The 17,820-nt window shown below is 44.0% G+C and overlaps 2 protein-coding genes across 5 annotated transcripts in view; one reads left to right on the top strand and one right to left on the bottom strand.

The window, feature by feature from the left end:
* The window catches only part of SEPTIN11 (septin 11), a 105,126-nt gene extending 91,285 nt beyond the window's left edge, over positions 1–13,841 (bottom strand). For all 4 annotated transcript variants that reach the window (XM_045532865.1, XM_045532867.1, XM_045532869.1 and 1 more), the window contains exon 1: positions 13,729–13,841. In XM_045532865.1, the coding sequence (XP_045388821.1) occupies positions 13,729–13,818 (90 nt within the window). In that variant the 5' untranslated portion in view covers positions 13,819–13,841. The remainder of the gene's footprint in view (positions 1–13,728) is intronic.
* Positions 13,842–13,955: 114 nt separating this feature from the next.
* On the top strand, positions 13,956–17,547 carry SOWAHB (sosondowah ankyrin repeat domain family member B). The gene has a single exon (XM_045532864.1). The coding sequence runs from the start codon at positions 14,251–14,253 to the stop codon at positions 16,588–16,590; it is 2,340 nt and encodes a 779-aa protein (XP_045388820.1). The 5' UTR covers positions 13,956–14,250; the 3' UTR covers positions 16,591–17,547.
* Positions 17,548–17,820: the final 273 nt, after the last annotated feature.

The following is a 17,820-nucleotide window of genomic DNA, read 5'->3' as shown; positions in this document are numbered from 1 at the left end:
CAATATTGTTAATATGTAATTCTCCCTAAATTGATCTATAGAGTCAATATAGTCCCAACTGAAATCCAAGAAAGCTCTTTTATAGAAATTGACAACCTGATTCTAAAATTTATGTGAAAACACAAAAGACCTAGGATAGCCAAAACAATTTTGAAAGAGAGGAACAAAGTTAGAGAATTTACGCTATCCAATTTTAAGACTTTAAAAAAGCTACAGTAATCAATACATTGTGGAACTGGCCAAAGTATAATCATACAGTCCAGTGGAAGTATATAGACAGTCTAGATATAGACATATATGTGTTAATTGACTTTTGACAAAGGTGCCAAGATAGTCCCATGGGAAAGTATAGTTTTTAACAAATTATGCTGTAACTATTGAATATCCATATAGAAGGAAAGAACCTCAACCCTTATTTCAGCTATACAGGAGATTGAATTCAAATGGATTATAAACCTAAATATAAACAGTAAGATTTCTTGAAGAAAACACAGGAAAAAATCTTCATGACTTTGGGTTAGGCAATGATTTCTTAGAGAGCACACAGAAAGCACTAACCAACTTGACATCATCAAAATTTTTGCTCCTCAGAAGACACCATTAAGAAACTAAAAAGGGGCTGGGTGTGGTGGCATATACTGTAGTCCCAGCTACTCAGGGGACTGGGCAGGAAGATCGCTTAAGCCCAATGAGCATCGGTTTTCTCATCTGTAAAACGGAGAAAATAATAGCTGCTGTGGTGGTCAGCCTCCAGGATAACCTGTAGCGATCTTGCCTTCTGGTATCCACACCCTTATGTAGTCACCTCCTACATTGAATAGAGCTAATGTGATAACCAATAGGATATTGTGGAATGATACAGTGTAATTTTCTAAGGCTAGGTCATAAAAGACCTTGTGGTTTCCATCTTGCTCTTTGCTCTGGTCTTGGATCACTTGTTTTGGGAAAGTCAGCTGCCATGTCATAAGGACACTCAATTAGCCCCATGGTGAAATCTCCATGGAGAAAAACCAGGTCGTCTCACCAGCAATCAGTGCCAACATGCCAGGCATGTGAGTGAGCCACCTCGGAAGCAGATCTTCAGCTCCTGCCATGCCTTCAGATGACTGTAGCCCCAGCCAGCAGCATGACTGCCACATTATAAGAGACCTGAAATCTGAGCCAGAACCACCTAGGTAAGCCAGTTCTGATTTCCTGACCCACAGAAGCTGTGAGATAGTCACTGCTGATTGTTTTAAGCCGTTACACTTGGGGTAATTCATTATGCAGCAATAGCTAACTAATACTCTATATCATGATATATTAGTGTCTTTTTGTTTGATTCATCTGCTGCTCCAACATCAGACAATTGAGAGATATTTCAGATAAGCTGAGTGCTTGTTCATGGAATTTCTTACAAGGTAAGAATGCATTTCAAATCAAATAGTGACATATTAACAGCAAACAGCAACATACTTTTTAATGCATTTGCCTAGGAAAGGTATAGATTAAGAAATGATTAAAAGAATTCATTCCCAGCACTGAAGGAAATAAAACATATCTGACATTCTTTTAGAATTGTCATGTTAGATAAAGCCAAATAAATGACCTATTAATGATTGAGCAATTGTAGAATAATGGAGAATAGTCAAGAGATTTCTATTTATACATAGGTTGTCTCATATTATTGATACTCTTCTACTTGTTCTTCAAGGAAATTGTACTCAATTCATGATATTTTATACAGAAATAGAATAATGACTTCAGTATGAAATAATAAAAAGAAGTGAGAAAGTAAAAAAAATTCCTTAGCAAATGCTACTTTTCTATGCCAAAATTTTAATCATACTTGGTTTCCCCAGTTACAAAATTTTCTTTGCATTTGTTATACCTCATAAAATTAATTAAATATGCTTTAGCAGGATATAAGCATTAATTAACTATAGAAACACAACCTAAACAGTGCCTAGACCATGAAATTCTCTTTCAACTGTCAGATACAATAATAATAATTACTATCTGTTGGGGTCCTATTATAGGATCTAGTAGGTGCTTTACACACATGTTCTCAATTAATCATCACACCAACTGTGAAATGGGGTTTCCCAAAAGCAAAACCTGAGACAAGAAATTATACGAGGGTAATTTATTGGGGAGATGATTCCAGGAAGCACAACAAGGTAGTGGGAGGAGTGAGACGGGAGGAGAGAGATTGATTCACCAATATAGGGTGAATTAAAGGCAGATTATTGCTGTAGGTGACTGGGGCTCAATCCAGTGGGGACCCACTGAGGAACTGTGCCTCTGAATTATCCCATCAAGGGTCGGGAAGAATTTTGCCTCTCACTGGTGGAGGTTTTCACCTGGGGGCATTAAATCCCTGGTACTTCTGGGCTATACAAGTGCCTGTGACACCAGAAAAGACCCTGGGGCAGCAAAAGAGACCACAGCAAGCCCAGAGGTGGGCAGAGGGGCTATGCAGCAGGGCATCAAGGGTGTCTGCTGTCATATCATTAGCTCTGTCTTAAAACTGAGTAATGGGAATTCAGAGAAATCACTACACAGAGTTACATTGGTGGTCAGTGGCAGAACTGGGGATCCATTTCATGTGACTACAATCTTGTGCCCACTACTGCTACTAACATATGTTAATGCTGTAGGCCACCCTGAAGACTGTGGAACGAATCACAGAAATTTGGAGCTAGGAAGTGCACTAGAGATTCTTGAGTTTATTCCCTAGGATAAGAACCTGAAATCCAGAAATGCTACACTAACTTGCAAGTCTGAGCTCACAGAGTCTGATGGTTTCAGAGCACGACAGACCCAACACCTAGATTTCCATACCATGCTCTTTCCACTATGATCCATAGCCCTTTATGTAATACATCTAACCCACTGAGAAAATAAAAGATACATATGCATTTATCACAAATGTAATAACAATGTAATTACATTACATTTGAAGGTTAAAGTTACTGAATAGTCTCATTTCTTCTAAATAGTGTCAGAAGCCCTGCGCCTGATGGAATCTTAAAGATTGTTACATATTTGATTATTTATCTTCTTGCTGCCTAATACTTTCTCCTATGAAGTCATTTCCTAAATAAAAGTATTACAGCCCAAATTAAATTAGCAATTAAAATAAATGAACTACTTATTACAATAATCTCTGTGAACCCCTTTGAATGAACTAAAGTGTTATTCAGTTAGCAAACTAAAACTTGTCTGCATAATTTTATTCATGTTCACAATTTCCTGAAGGTGTTTTGAACAGACTCCTGTAGTTTAAAAATAGTAGGAAGGTAACATAAGATGTTTTCTCTAATGCAAAAGGCAGTCTATAAAGACTCATCGTAAGACTATAATTGCAGTCTTTTAAAATGAGAAAAGTATTGATTATACCCTTTTTATCATGATTTGATGAACTAATTTAATGAAGTACAGTAAATATTCTCATTTGAAATAACACTAAAACCACTGCTTGTATCTGGGGAAACAAGTCTTTTATTAAAATTTTAACTTGCAAATTAATGCTGTATGTTGGGGATTCTGATTTGGTAAGAACACAGTCACAATACGCTAATGATATTATTCCTCACAAGGAAGACTATATCCACACACACTGACTAGCTCTTTCTTCATTATTTTTGCAGTTGCTTAAAAAAAAAAAAAAAAAACCTCTTGTTATTTATATTCATTTAAAAAATATTTATGTTATATTATGCCACATCAATTGCTTTGAAGTTTTGTCCCTGTCCAAATTTTAAAGCATGCTCCTTCTTTTCTCTACTCATTGCCCTAAAGATCAGAAAGTATTAATAATATCTTTTATTCCCGTCTTGTTGGAATGATGTAATTTTTTTACAATGGACTGTTTCTTGTCCCTTTCAAGTCTTGAGTATTTCTGCCACTGTGTATATGAATTTCTAAGAATATCCTCCTTCCTATCTGGGGATGTAGTGTACACAAAAGGAGGCTAAAAATAAAGAAGGGTGCAAGTATCGAAATAATCAACTCTTCCAAAAGAATCAATGCAATAAAAATATCTATTGAAAGAAATATAATGTGTTACATTCATACCACCATTCACACTTACTTGGATAGGAGCAGCTATTTTGTTTCAAGATCCTCTGAGACTTTCTCCGATGGAAATATATGATGATATAGCTAAGAGAGCCTTCAGACAGATCCACCTCTAAGTAATTTTGGGTAAACAGGCTTCATTATCACTGATAAGGTTAATAAGAAGAGAAAATGTTGTTTGAAAAGTACGCCTAGCAAATATTTGTATGGTCTAGTACAACTCAACTCTAAAAATGTCAACACTTTTATCTCTTACTTGACGAAGTGCCTTGAAGTAGCACAATTGCTACCTTCTATCTATATTCAAGGTCTGGTGCTTTTGTACTAAGTACTTTTCTGGAGTGTTCTCAAACTTTTGAGATAATGACCCACTTAGCAAATGCTACCTTCCCTCGTGCACTCTAACAATTCTCCAACATCAACTGGGTGCCCAAAAATTCCGTTCAATTCTGGCACTAACTACCCCGAGTTAGTGCAGACCCCGCAGGTTATGGGCTCAGTCCCACAAGGCTGCCCTTACTTCTTCAGATGCCAGCACAGTGCCAGGGGTCACCCACATTTCTTTCCAACAGGCTTGGCTACAAATTCAGAGGTTTCCACAACTCCCCTTCAGATTTGACAATTTGCTAGGAATGACTCACAGAGCTCAGGAAAGTGCTATACTTACAAGTACCATTTTATTATAAAGGATAAGACCTAGAAACACCAAATGGAAGAGATGCCAAGGCGAGGTCCGGGGGGAGGAGAGGTGGCAGCTTCGGGCCTGTGGACTGGGGGTGCACCATGTCCCCCACCCTTATAGTGTATGTTTAACAACCAGGAAGTTCTCTGAATATCCTTAGAGTTTTTATCAAGGTTTCATTACACAGGCATGATTGATTAAACTAATAATCATTAATTAAACCCTTGTGATTGAACTCAATCTCCAGTCCCTGTCCCCTCTCCCAAGGTGGAGGGATGGGTCCGAAACCTCCAACCCTCTTATCATGTGTTTGGTCTTTCTGGCATGGCCAGCCCCTCCCTTGGAACTATCTAAAGGTTTAAGCTGAGTCACCTCATGAGCATAAATTCAGGTATTGTTGAAAGGGGCTCATTGTGAGTACGAAAGACACTCCTATCACTCAGAAAATTCCAAGGGTTTTAGGAGGAACCAAGGACAAAGACCAAATATACAGTCATGTATCACTTGTTTTCAGGGTGATACCCTAGCAGTATAGTAGCAGAACAATTGTGTCACTTAACAGCAGGGATACGTCCTGAAAAATGCTTCGTTAGAATGCACTTACACAAATCTAGATGGTGCAGCCCACTACACACCGAGGCTACATGGTACAGCCTGTTAGTCCTGAGCGAAAAACCTGTGCAGCCTGTGGCTGTACTGAATGCTGTAGGCACCTGTAACACAGTGGTCTCTGTATATCTAAACATAGAAAAGGTGCAGTAAAGGTACAATATAAAGGATAAAAGATGGTGCACCTGCATAGGGCCCTTCCCATGAGTAGGGCTTGCAGGACCGGAAGTTGCTCTAGGTGAGTCAGTGAGTGATGAGTGAACATGGAAGCCTGGAATGTTACTGTATGTTCTTTCAGACTTTATAAACACTGTATGCCTAGGCTACACTAACTTTATAAAATAAATTTTCTTCTTCCATAATAAATTAACTTCAGCTTACTATAACTCTTTCACTTTATAAACTTTTTAATTTTTTTAACTTTTTTACTTTTGTAATAACAGATTAAAACACAAATACATTAGACAGCTATACAAACATACTTTCTGTATGTACTTATTCTATAAGCTTTTCTCAATTAAAAAAAGGTGTTTTTTTTTTTATTTCTTAAACTAGTTTGTTAAAAACTAAGAAAAACACACACATTAGCCTAGACTTATGCAGGGTCAGGATCAATATCACTGTCTTCTACCTCCACATCTTGTGCCACTGGAAGGTCTTCAGGGGCAATAACAGGCATGGAGCTGTCGTCTCCTATGATAACAATGCCTCCTTCTGGAATACTACTTTACAATTAACTTTTTTTAAATAAGTAAAAGGAGTACACTCTAAATTAATGATAAAAATTATAGTACAGTCAATACATAAACCACTAGTCATTTATTAATATTATTGATATCAAGTATTATGTACTATACATAACCGTATGTGCTATACTTTTATATGAGTGGCTTATTTTTATATGACAGGTTTATTTACACCAGCACCACCATAAATGTGTGAGGAATGTGTTGCACTAAGACCTATGACAGCGGCAATATCACTAGACAATACCAAAACATACTAAAATGTCATTATGCAGCACATGACGGTACTGGGGCTTGGTATATGAGCTGAAGATAGTGGAAGAAGCCATCATGATTAGCAATATCTTTACAATTGTGTTTTTTATTTCTTTTTATAAATTCTATTTATGTTTGCTTTTATAATGTACCTAACATTAGTGTAGAGGTATGTGCATATAATTTAAAACTCAGGCATACCTAGTTTTATTGTGCTTCAGTTTATTATACTTTACAGATACTGTGATTTTCAATGGGGAGCAGCTGTAAATACCGATGAAGCTTCACTCGCTCAACTGCCACTCAGCTGCTGTGCAGCCTGGTTCCTAACAGGTACTGATCCACAGCCTGGGAGTTGGGGACTGCAGTACTGGGAAACCAGAAAACTCAGGTGGCTCATGTTATTGCAATACTTGCTTTATTGCAGTGGTCTGCAACCCAGCCCGCAACAGCTCTGAAGTGTGTCTGTAGATGAATTGCCCTGGGCTACTTGGCACTCCTTAAGCCTGTTACACTTTTTCTACAGCTTTGAACTTTTGTTATTCTCTTTCTCTCAGTCTGGTTTCTCTCTTCTCCATTTGGCAGAGTCTTAGTGATTGCTCAAGCCTTGTCCACCATCTACAGGCACCAATAACCACTCTCTCCTCCCTCTTCCTTTGGAACTTGCCTCTATTATGGCCCAGCTCCTCTTGAGTTATATTTGTCTTGGTAGTGTCTCTCCTAGAAGATTGTGAGTTTTATTTTGTCATCATTTTGTCCCTAATGCCATGCAGTCACAAATAGTGTTCATTTAGTTTAATCATCTCAGAACATTCAGTGTTCTAAACCTCAAACCAATGTAAGATATATCATACATACCATATATAAATAGAAAGAAACAGAAGGCTATGGTGTTAATGCAAGAGCCTTCACTTCACATGCAGCATTTTATAAGAATGATTCTCAAGGCCCCCCTGAAAGAATGTAAATTAATTTCAACAAATGTATTAATACATCTTTATTCATTACATGTGAAGGGTATGTGATTCCATAGACTTTCGTTTTTACATGTGGCTAAGGGCAACTTATTAGTAACTTGCCAAATGAGTTATAAGATTTGATATTTATATACTACAATTGGCACATATCTAAGCAGTGCTGAGGATTCTAATTTAGCATGCTACTAAAAAGTCTGGTCGCCAGAAAAATGCTTGGCAAATGCACATATGCAGATCGTTGGATTTTCCCCACATTTCAAAAGCCAGTTTCTTATGCATCGTCACTATTACATTGAGGTAATCGAGGTTCTGATTACAATTCTTCTTGCTTATTAATCATAAATTCCTGTTTAGTTTTATCATTATCAGTTTGTTCTGGGTTTCATTAATTTGTTGGTGTCTCTGCAGGATAGCTATAGGCTGGTGCTCTGGAGGCAGGGAGTCTGCTGTGCACACTCTGTGTGGACTGGGAAGTTATCTAATTTTTCCAAGCCTCACTTTTTCCATCTCAAAATGAAGATGGAAGGGTGGGGTTAGGAGTACTTATCTCCTTGGTTTGATGTGGGAAATCATCAAGTTAATGTATGTAAAGTGCTCTCACAGGATAGTCCTTGGCATACGGTAAGGGCTCAATAAATGATATTTGTTGTGACACATATTTGCATCACAGGTATGTGGCTTGTAGACAGGCAGACCTGTATGCGTTGTGGATTATAGAGGCATAGCAGGGAAAGTATGAGTAGTTAATGAGAATACAAGTGAGACAGTTGAGAAGGTGCCTGGCACATAGTCTATAAGTTATATTTGTTAGGATTCAGTCCAACTAAGAGTAACAGAAACCAAAATAACAGTGACTCATTCAAATAGAAGTTTGTTTCTATCACACATAACCATGGGCTGTCCAGAGTTGGTATAACGGTAATCATCATATACCCAGATTCCTCCCAGCTTGTTGTTCCACTATTTCTCAAAGTAGGACTTCCATTCATAATCGAGACAATGTGCTATTAATGAATTCCATTTTAGTGCTTCTTGTAGTGGGGTTTATACCACAAAAAAATGCATGTAGGACATTTATTTTTGGCAAGTCTTAAAAAAATTGAAAATTTCCTTATCCATCAATAGAGAATAGACCCCAGAAACTTTTAAATCCATCCCAGGTTTAACATTGCTTTGATTTAAGATGCAGTTGTGTATAGTTTTAAAATGCAAATACCAGCACCAGCCACCATATCTGCATTCCAACTAGCAGGGGAGAAGAAAGGCAAAGGGAAGAGCATAACTCTTCTCTCCAGGGACATCGTCAAGAGTTGCACATAACACTTCACTCACGTTCCATTGGCTGGAACTTAATCACATGGCCGTATCTAGCTGCAAAGGGAGTCTAGGAAATAAAATCCTTATTTTGGATAGGTATGTTCCCAACTAAAAACTAAGAAGTTTATTGTTCTAGAGCTGGGTTTATCAACTGGAGCGCTATTGGCCTTTTGGGCAGGACAAATTCTTATTGCAGGGACTGTCTTGGGCCCGGCGTGGTGGTTCATGCCTGTAATCCTAGCACTCTGGGAGGCCGAGGTGGGTGGATCACTTGAGGTCAGGAGTTCGAGACCAGCCTGAGCAAAAGCGAGACCCCCGTCTCTACTAAAAAAAAAATAGAAAGAAATTATCTGGACAACTAAAAATATATGTAGAAAAAATTAGCTGGGCATGGTGGCGCATGCCTGTAGTCCCAGCTACTCGGGAGGCTGAGGCAGTAGGATTGCTTAAGCCCAGGAGTTTGAGGTTGCTGTGAGCTAGGCTGATGCCATGGCACTCACTCTAGCCCGGGCAACAAAGCAAGACTTTGTCTCAAAAAAAAAAAGAAGGGATTGTCTCATATATTGCAGGACATTCACACCTCCAGGCCCCAGGTACTACCTGCATGCCAAGTAGCACCCCCACCCCTCATCATCGTACCAACCCAAAGGCACCTACACATTTACAATTACCCATAAGGGGTGGTGCTATCCTTAAATTTTAGGTTTCTGTGCGGATATCTATTATTTGCCAGTATTTCACTTTATTGCTATTTGTATGCATGTTGAGTGGACGGACAGATTATATTATTTAGTTTTAATTAAGTTAATCTTCACCAAGAAGGTGAAGGTGAAAATAATCCTTACCAAGAAATCATGCATTAAAGATAATAAAGTTACGGTATATACTGAAAGCAAACAGGCAAGGATGCCACATTTCTCAACCTCCCTTGCAGGGAAATGTTGTCATGTGAGTAAATTTTTTGGAATGGAATTCGAGCATTAGTGTTGTCTACCACTTCCATGCCGGGTCTATAAAAATGTCCCGCACGCCCATCACCAAGACCTTTCCCCTCCTGTCAAGCTGTTTGATGATATGGAAGCCATGTGTTAAAGATGGCAGAGCTGCCATCAGCCTTGCTCCTTAAATAACTGCATGGAAAATAGCTGCCTGCCTGTCTGCAAAAAAAAAAAAAAAAAAAAACCAGTCCTAAATATGATGTAAGTGAGAAATAAACCTGTGTTTGAGTCATTATGAGTTAGGGTTTATTTTTCATAGCAGTTTAGCCAACCTTAATTAATATAATAGCCACTTTTCTCCTCTCGGCTCTTAATGGAAAAAGTGGCTCTTCCCTGTCCAGTCCCAGGGAATCCCTCTACCTGAACTGTGGACTCCAGCCCTACCCAAGCCCTGTTTCATCAATTATTTACTCTCTGCTCTAGGTCTTCAGCGTATCCCTTCCTGGCTCTTTTCCCTCAGCACATACACATGATCATATCTCTTGTAACAACTACCAAAAAAAAAAAAAAAATCTTACATTACATGATCTGATATTTTCCTCACCTAGAATTCTCTTTTTCCTTCCTTTTGTGGTCAAGTCTTTCTCACCCCACTCCCACCCCACTCACTCCTCAGCCTTCTGTGGCCTGGCGTCTGTCCCCACCACTGTTCTGAAACTGCTCCAGAGCTGGCCCCAGTGACCCAAAAGGCTATGGTCAAATTTCACTTCTTATCTAAGTTGGCATCATCTTCTAGAACGCTGTTCTTCTCCTGCTGCAGTGCTCCCGTGACAGTGCACTCAATGGTGCTCTTCTGGAGCCACTCTGAAAGTCTCCTTGACAGGTTTCTTTTCCTCTTTCTCTTTGGTAAATGTGGATTCACCCTCTAGCCCCTTCCCTTCCCACTGCTTATATATCCCTTTCTCAGTAATTTCATCCTTGCCTGTGGTTTCAGTGATCATTAATAGGTGCTACTATCACACATTCTTGGAGCCTCAAGCCTATATTACCAACTGCTTTCTAAATAGTTCTATTTTTATGGCCCATAGGCACCTCAAACCTAATATGGCCAAAATTGAATTTATCATCTTTCCATTTCCAAAAACTATTCCGTCTATATTTTCTGTTTGGGTTGATGGTAACAAGCACCCATCCAGCCACTCAGGCTCGGTGTACATGAGCAAGCCAAGCTGGTTCCTTGCCCCAGACTTCTCTGGCTCCAAATCCTGTTTAATTCACCTACTAAATACCTCTCACATCCATCTGTTTGTCTCTTTCTTCTCAGCAACTGCTCAACTGGGACCTTTTTCATCCCTTTCCTGGATCATCTCAGTAACTTCTGGACTGTTCTCCCTGCGGGCAGCCTCACCTCCCTCCTCCAGCCTAAAGATTTGATGTGGTTTCTCTCTTTGTTGGTTTTCATTTATGTGATTTTTTTTCTTTCGTGTCTTTTCAAACTAAAAAGCAATATATTCTCATTGCAAAATAGTCAAATCGTTTATAAGGCTATTTAAAAAAAGGTAAAGTCATCCCTTATCTAGTCCTTAAATCTTACCCCTAAATATATATATACACACACACACACTTTTTTTCTAAAAATAGGATCTTATTAAACATGCTGTATTTCTGATATTACAAGAGGCATTTTTTTTCACATTTTAACATCTCTGAAATCAAAATGTGTCACACAATCAATGGTGTCTGGTCTGGATAAATTCAATATTGTTCCGCAATGTGCTCTTTTTACTTGTTCCCCAAATATCTATGCTAAGCCAGATCTCTCTGCCTTTGCGCTGATGTTTCTTCTGCCTTAAAGGTTTTTCTCACCTTTTCTTCTCAAAGTTGCCTCTTACTGGAAAATTGTCCTGATCCCCCCAGCAGAGCCCGAGTTCTTCCTTTATGCATCTCAACTTCTGTAGTATATGGTGCATGTCTGTTAGATCACTTAACACACAGGTTCATGCCCTTCCTCTTGTTGTTGCCAATAAACAGTGAGTTCTCAAGCACACTTTCTTCTTTATACCCATTTCCAGCAGTGTTGGAGCAATGTAGTTACTTCACGAGTATTTTTGGAAACAACGAACTATATATGAGGGAGGCAGGAAAATGCTCCCTGAGATAAGGTAAGGAACATTCTAAATAACCATCCCTTGACTCTGGGACAAGAGAAAGAATGAGGAGGATAGAAGGTCTAGATGCTGAAGCACCTGAGCACCCAGAAATTTAAAGCAATCAGATTTTTTTCTTCTCGTTCCCTCCAGACCTACTGATTTCCACCTTCAACTAAAGGTAGACCAATCTCAACAACCACACCCTCATGACATCTCCTTCACCTCCAACCCCCATCTTCCTTTATCTCTAGTCCTCTTAAGTCCTTCAAATCGAAACCTCAGTCTACATCATGGTCCCCTTTTGCAAAAAGTCCCTTATTTTGTAACCAAATATTTTGAAAAGTACCAGAGAAAGATTTTTTGCACTTGCCACTCTAAAATGCCTACCTGAGTTATCCATCTGGACTCCCTTATGCCTTAGGTATAGACATACTTCACTCAATCTCACCAAGACTCAACACCAGGAAATAAATACAAAAGAAAGTCAAAGTTCAATACAAAACCTTTAATAAAGGCTTGATGTTATGTAAAGACATCAGTGGAAACAGTTATCCCCCTCTCACCACAGTATTGGGTTTGGATTCTAGAAAATGCCAAAAATAGACAAAAATGTTTCCAGTTCTTCTTTCTGACCTAGATAATTTAAAGCCAAGGATTCCAATGCATTCATGGAAAAGTACCAGGGTACTCTTGGGGACTTAAAATAAAGCTCAGCTAATGGGTCCTGTAGCACAGTCACTAAGAATGGTCCATGCTAAAACATGTTAACAATTGCAGGGCCAACATATGCACTTTCAATACACTCTCAGCAAAAAAGAACAGGGACTGGTGAATAATCAGAAATTATATAGCAAAAGAAGGAAAAGTGGAAAAATGAGAGGAATACAAGAAAAAACAGAGGCAGATGACAGAGAAGGAGAAAATATAACAGAGACTTAATAATGAAAAGTTAGAGCAGGCATAAGAGGATGCTGAGAAATAGACATGTTTGCTGTCAGTTGAGGCTGAAGGTAAACTAGGATGTCTTGTAACTAAAAGAAATGGGAAAGCCAGCAAAAGAAAAGAATGAGAGAAGGCTTGGAGCCAAGATAGGTAAAGAGATAAAAGATAAAAAGAAAAGTATCAGGGCATGTAAACAAGACTGACAAAGAACAGTGACAGGCACACAGATCTCAGTGCAAAGACCCAATGATCAACTTGTGGGAAGATAAAATCGAGGATGGAAAATGCTAGGGGCAAAAGGGCTGTTAAAGACAGCTCTAGTCTACAAATGATCACCGAATTGGAGGGACGTCCACAGCCCTTCTATGGAAACTGAGTCAAGCGGCCACTGAGAGCAGTGGGGTCAAATCAGGCCAGCCTGTAACATGCTCAACTTTGAACCTGTGCGGGAAACCTTACATTCTGAAAGAAAAGACTCCACCACCAAGCCAACACAAAACAGACTGTACAAACCTCTGCTGTTCACAAATTTTAGAGTAAACAAAACAAAGTAGCTCTAGGCATCAAATACCTTAACTGGCGAGACATAATTTCTGTTCATTTTCGCTGCGGGGGTTAATAAGCTATTAAACAGTGACTGTTTTTTTTCCCCAGCACCTTAACGTGAGACAATTATGAAGGAAAAAGGCCAAAACCAGGCATTGGTGCCGAGTAACTCTCAGAGTGATTTCTCTTTTCAGCAGACTTGGGTGTATTTGGACCCCTTGGAGCTGGCTCTGGAAGGAGCGGCCCTGACAGTATCTGCATATCAGGAAAGATTTGGTTTGGATGCAAAGTCTACACTGCCTCGGGGAACCTGAAATTATCCCCCCCCCACACAGCGTTAGTAACGAGAGGCACCTTTCGGCGCGAGCTCAGCCTGTTCATTTGCACCCCCGCCCCCATCGACTTCAGCCTGAACTTACGCAGCCAATGGAGGGGACAGGAACCGGCCTTCCATGCTTTTGTTTCCTACGTGGCGGAGACTCAAAGGGACGGCCGGTCGCCTACCTGCCTTCCAGCTCCCGGGTCAGGAGCGGCTGCGCGTCGTGCAGAGCGGTTCGCTGCTGGCTCTGGTTCGCTCTCTCCCGCCTGACTCATCTAGGATGGGTGGCGGGGGTGGGGGCGACCTCAGAGGGTGGAGGGACACCGGGAGGCGGGCCAGGCCCTTCCCCCAGAGCCAGGGAGGAGGCGTCGCCAGGGCGCAGGTGAAACCGACTCCGACCTATCCCGGGAACTTTCGCTCCGGGGACTCGCCGCGAGAGGCCGGCGTCGCGCAGGGGAGGCCTGGGCGCCGCCCTCTCCCACCCAGGCTGCGCGCTAGGTCTCGGCCCGGGGCCACCCCCTGGGGACCCGCGGCCCACCTGGCGAGCCCAGGGGCAGCGGGCGGCGCCGGCCTCTGCGGCTGATGGAGGCGAGTGGCTCTCCCCCGGGCGCAGGTGACACACGCCCGGCCGGGGTTTCTGCTGGCCCGGGGAGAACACCGGGAGGGCGAGACTCAGACACCCCGGGGCAGAGAACGACAACGCAGCGATGGCCCGAGAGCTGAGCCAGGAGGCACTACTGGACTTTCTGTGCCAGGCTGGGGGCCGAGTGACCAATGCTGCTCTGCTGAGCCACTTCAAGAGCTTTCTCCGGGACCCTGACGCGCCCCCCAGCCAGCACCAGCACCGCCGCGAGCTCTTCAAGGGCTTCGTCAACTCGGTCGCCGCAGTGCGCCAGGACCCCGACGGCACCAAGTACGTGGTGCTCAAGAGGAGGTACAGGGACCTTTTGGGGGAGGAGGGGCTGCAGCGACCCCGCGAGCCGCCCGCGGCCGCCGGCCCCGCAGGGGGAGCCGCGCCCTGCCCCCCTCGAGGCGCGCGCCCGGCCCAGCAGCAGCCCGGGCGGCGGCCGCGCCAGGAGCGGGAGGAGGCGCCAGCAGGTGCCGCAGCCCGAGCCGCGGGCGCAGGTTGCAATGGATTCCCGGCCGGCGGCGCCCGGGAGGCGGCCGGGAAGGGCGGCGGGCCGCGGGACGGCCCCGGCCAGGGCGCGCCGGTGCCCGCAGCTGCGGCGACAGCCCTCCAGGCCGGAGCGAGGTGCGTGGCGGCGGAGACGCGGGGCCAATGCTGCTGGGAATGCCTCCAGAACAGCTTGCAGGGGCTCCCGGGGGAGCTCGGCGCACTCCCGGACCCCGCCACGGCCGGGGAGAAGCCGGCGCGGAGTCAGCCTGCCCAGGATGACCGCGGGGCCGCCGGGCAGCGGCGGGAAGGCGCGTCCGCTGAGCCCGCGCGGGCGCCTGCGACGCCCCGCTCGCCTCCCGCCACCGTCGAGGCTGCTTCCCCGCCTGCTCCGCTGCCCCGCCTAGCGCCCCACGGAGCCCGCCCGGAGCTGTGGACCCCCGGATCCCTGCACTGTTCCACCCTGCAGCAGCAGCAGCAGCGCACTCGAGAGTGGGTGGCCAGACACCCCCAGACGCCCGAGGCCCGGGACCAGCACCCCGTCCGGGCCTGGTCTGTGCTGCCCACGGAGCCGGGCTTCGGGGTCGCAGGGCCAAATTCAGAGCCGCCAGACCCTCCTCTTTCCTCTCATTCTCTCTTTCCTGCTCCGGATGAGTCCTCAGAATCCTGGCCAGGGAACTCTCCATTGACTGTCTTTCGTAGCATTCGTTGTCAGCTTTCCCTCCAAGATCTGGATGACTTTGTGGACCAGGAGAGCCACGGCAGTGAGGAGAGCAGCAGCGGGCCCAAAGAGTCGCCTGGGGGTTCTGAGGAGGGGCTGCAGGTTGCCGTGGGACCCCCAGATTGGGGAAAGCTCAGGAATCCAGCTAAGGGCCTTTCTGTGTCTCCAAAGGAGAGGAGCCCCAGCTGGACTCTTCAGAGCCTCAGGAACAGAGCGGATGGTCACACCTGCCCGCAGGTCCCAACAGGGGCGAATGGCCTTGCAGGCCACCCCCAGGAGCCTTTGCCTTGGCCGGCTCCTAAGTTAAGGCGATCCCTCAGGAGGAGCTCTCTGGCAGGGAGAGCCAAACTGTCCTCCTCTGATGAGGAATACCTTGATGAAGCCTTGCTGAAAAGGAGTCGGCGACCACCTCGATCCAGGAAACCCTCCAAGGCTGGAACAATGCCCAGTCCAAGGTTGGATGCAGCTTTGACACCAAAACTTGCAGAGGTTAAGGCTGTTGTGGCCCAGCAGCGTTGGCCACATAGCTGGTGGGCCCCCGGTGGGGAGGGGCCTGCGGCCTTGGTTCCCCACAGACCTTCTGAGCACAAGTCGTCCCTGGTCCCCCTAGATGCCAGGGAGCACCAGTGGATTGTGAAGCTTGCCAGTGGCTCCTGGATTCAGGTGTTGACTTTATTCTGGGAGGACCCCCAGCTGGCTTTGCACAAAGACTTCTTGACTGGGTACACTGCCTTGCACTGGATAGCCAAACATGGTGACCTCAGGGCCCTTCAGGACTTGGTCTCAGGGGCACAGAAGGCAGGGATTGCTCTGGATGTAAATGTGAGGTCCAGTTGTGGGTACACCCCACTGCATCTTGCAGCCATTCATGGCCACCAGGCGGTCATCAGATTGCTAGTGCAAAGGTTGGCTTCTCGGGTGAATGTCCGGGACAGCAGTGGCAAAAAGCCATGGCAGTATCTGACCAGTGATACCTCTGGGGAAATACGGCAGCTACTGGGAGCCCCTCGGGGCAAGCCCATTTTCCCTGTCTATCCCTCAGTCCAAAGCTCTTCCCCCACCAGGAAGGCCAAGAGCCGGGAAGTATCTAGAAATGTAACCCGAAAGTCTTCCTTTGCTGCGCTTCTCAAAAGTCAGCACAACAAGTGGAAATTGGCCAACCAGTATGAGAAATTCCCCAGTGCAAGGGCAAGAGAAGAATATAGTGACTGAGGTGGGCCCCTCTGTCAACACGTAGCCACCACACCCTTGAGCTACCCTTGAGCTACTCAGTGAGAGAATTCGGGGGAGTAGAAACACTGCTGAGGATTTGGTAGAGACAGAGGTCAAGTGAGGTGGCCTCCCTAGCGTCACCCTCCCTGGACTGATGTCAGCACATCCTGCACCTCCGGGGTCATCCAACCTTTTTGAAAGCTCAAGTCCTTGAACCGGTGGCAGAGCCAGGTGCTCAAAACCCAGAAGGTGTTCTTCCTCTTCCCTTGCCACCACAGATCTGGGCACAGCAATCCCAGGCCTTGGCTAGAGAGGGAAAGGAGGTCTAACAAAGAGGTAATTTGAGGAATTGATGAAGCACAGACAAAATCCTCTCTGGCTAGTAGCTCTCTGGCTTCTGTTCAGTTGGAGAATAAATCTTGGCTGAGAGTTGGAAGCACCAGGTTTGAAATCAAATAGCTTTATTTTATTTTTGGCATTCAGATCACTGAAATAAAATTATTACTGGAGAGTAGAATTTGATTTAAGCGATTCCTCAGCCCTGTCCCCAAGTTTTTTTTAATTCCCCCTACAGTGGCTAAGGAGTGAAATGACTAGTGCCCTCTTTGGGTCTCTTCATTGATCAGAGAAGCAGCTGGATAAGATCCAGTATGACCTTGCCTTTACTCCAGAGAGAAATGACTGGGATTCGGGCCCTGCTTTTTTGTATCAACCCAAAGGGAACTTTCCAAATATAAAAACCATGTGGCTCATTTGCATAGTGACTGAAACCATCTTTCCTGGGAACTCCCTGTGTAACAAACAGAACTATCAGTAGTAGTTGTCAATAGCTTGAATGGCCAATGTTCATACTGATGAAAAGAGAAAAATGCTTTCACTCTGGGGAAGCAGTAAAGCTTAGGAGCAGTATGCCTTCCCACCCGGACTTTTCTAAGCTGCTAAATATAAGTTTATTTGCACTAAACTTGTTGCCAATTAAGAGTAAATATTAGCCTTAAAGTACTGTATTTGTAACAGGAAGTGTTCCTTTTAATTGCTTGTGAAGGGACTGATTCCTAGGTTCATGGAATGAGAGAATGCCTAGTCTGTGAACTTCAGTAGAACATCAAGATTTCAGAATGTAAGTTCAAAGAGAGCTGAAAAATGAAATTGTTCAAGTGGAGACTGTTAATTTTTGTGGGAATGTTTTCATGTGTTGTGGCAATGATGCTGTGTTTTAAAAGTATTTTT

This window comes from Lemur catta, chromosome 19, assembly GCF_020740605.2.
Source record: "Lemur catta isolate mLemCat1 chromosome 19, mLemCat1.pri, whole genome shotgun sequence".
Taxonomy (NCBI): domain Eukaryota; kingdom Metazoa; phylum Chordata; class Mammalia; order Primates; family Lemuridae; genus Lemur; species Lemur catta.
The sequence above is the reverse complement of the archived record's forward strand: the minus strand, read 5'-3'. Positions and strand labels throughout refer to the sequence as shown.

Excerpts from the sequence above, each read along its gene's own strand:
- SOWAHB (XM_045532864.1), top strand. The coding sequence starts at position 14,251 with ATGGCCCGAGAGCTGAGCCAGGAGGCACTACTGGACTTTCTGTGCCAG.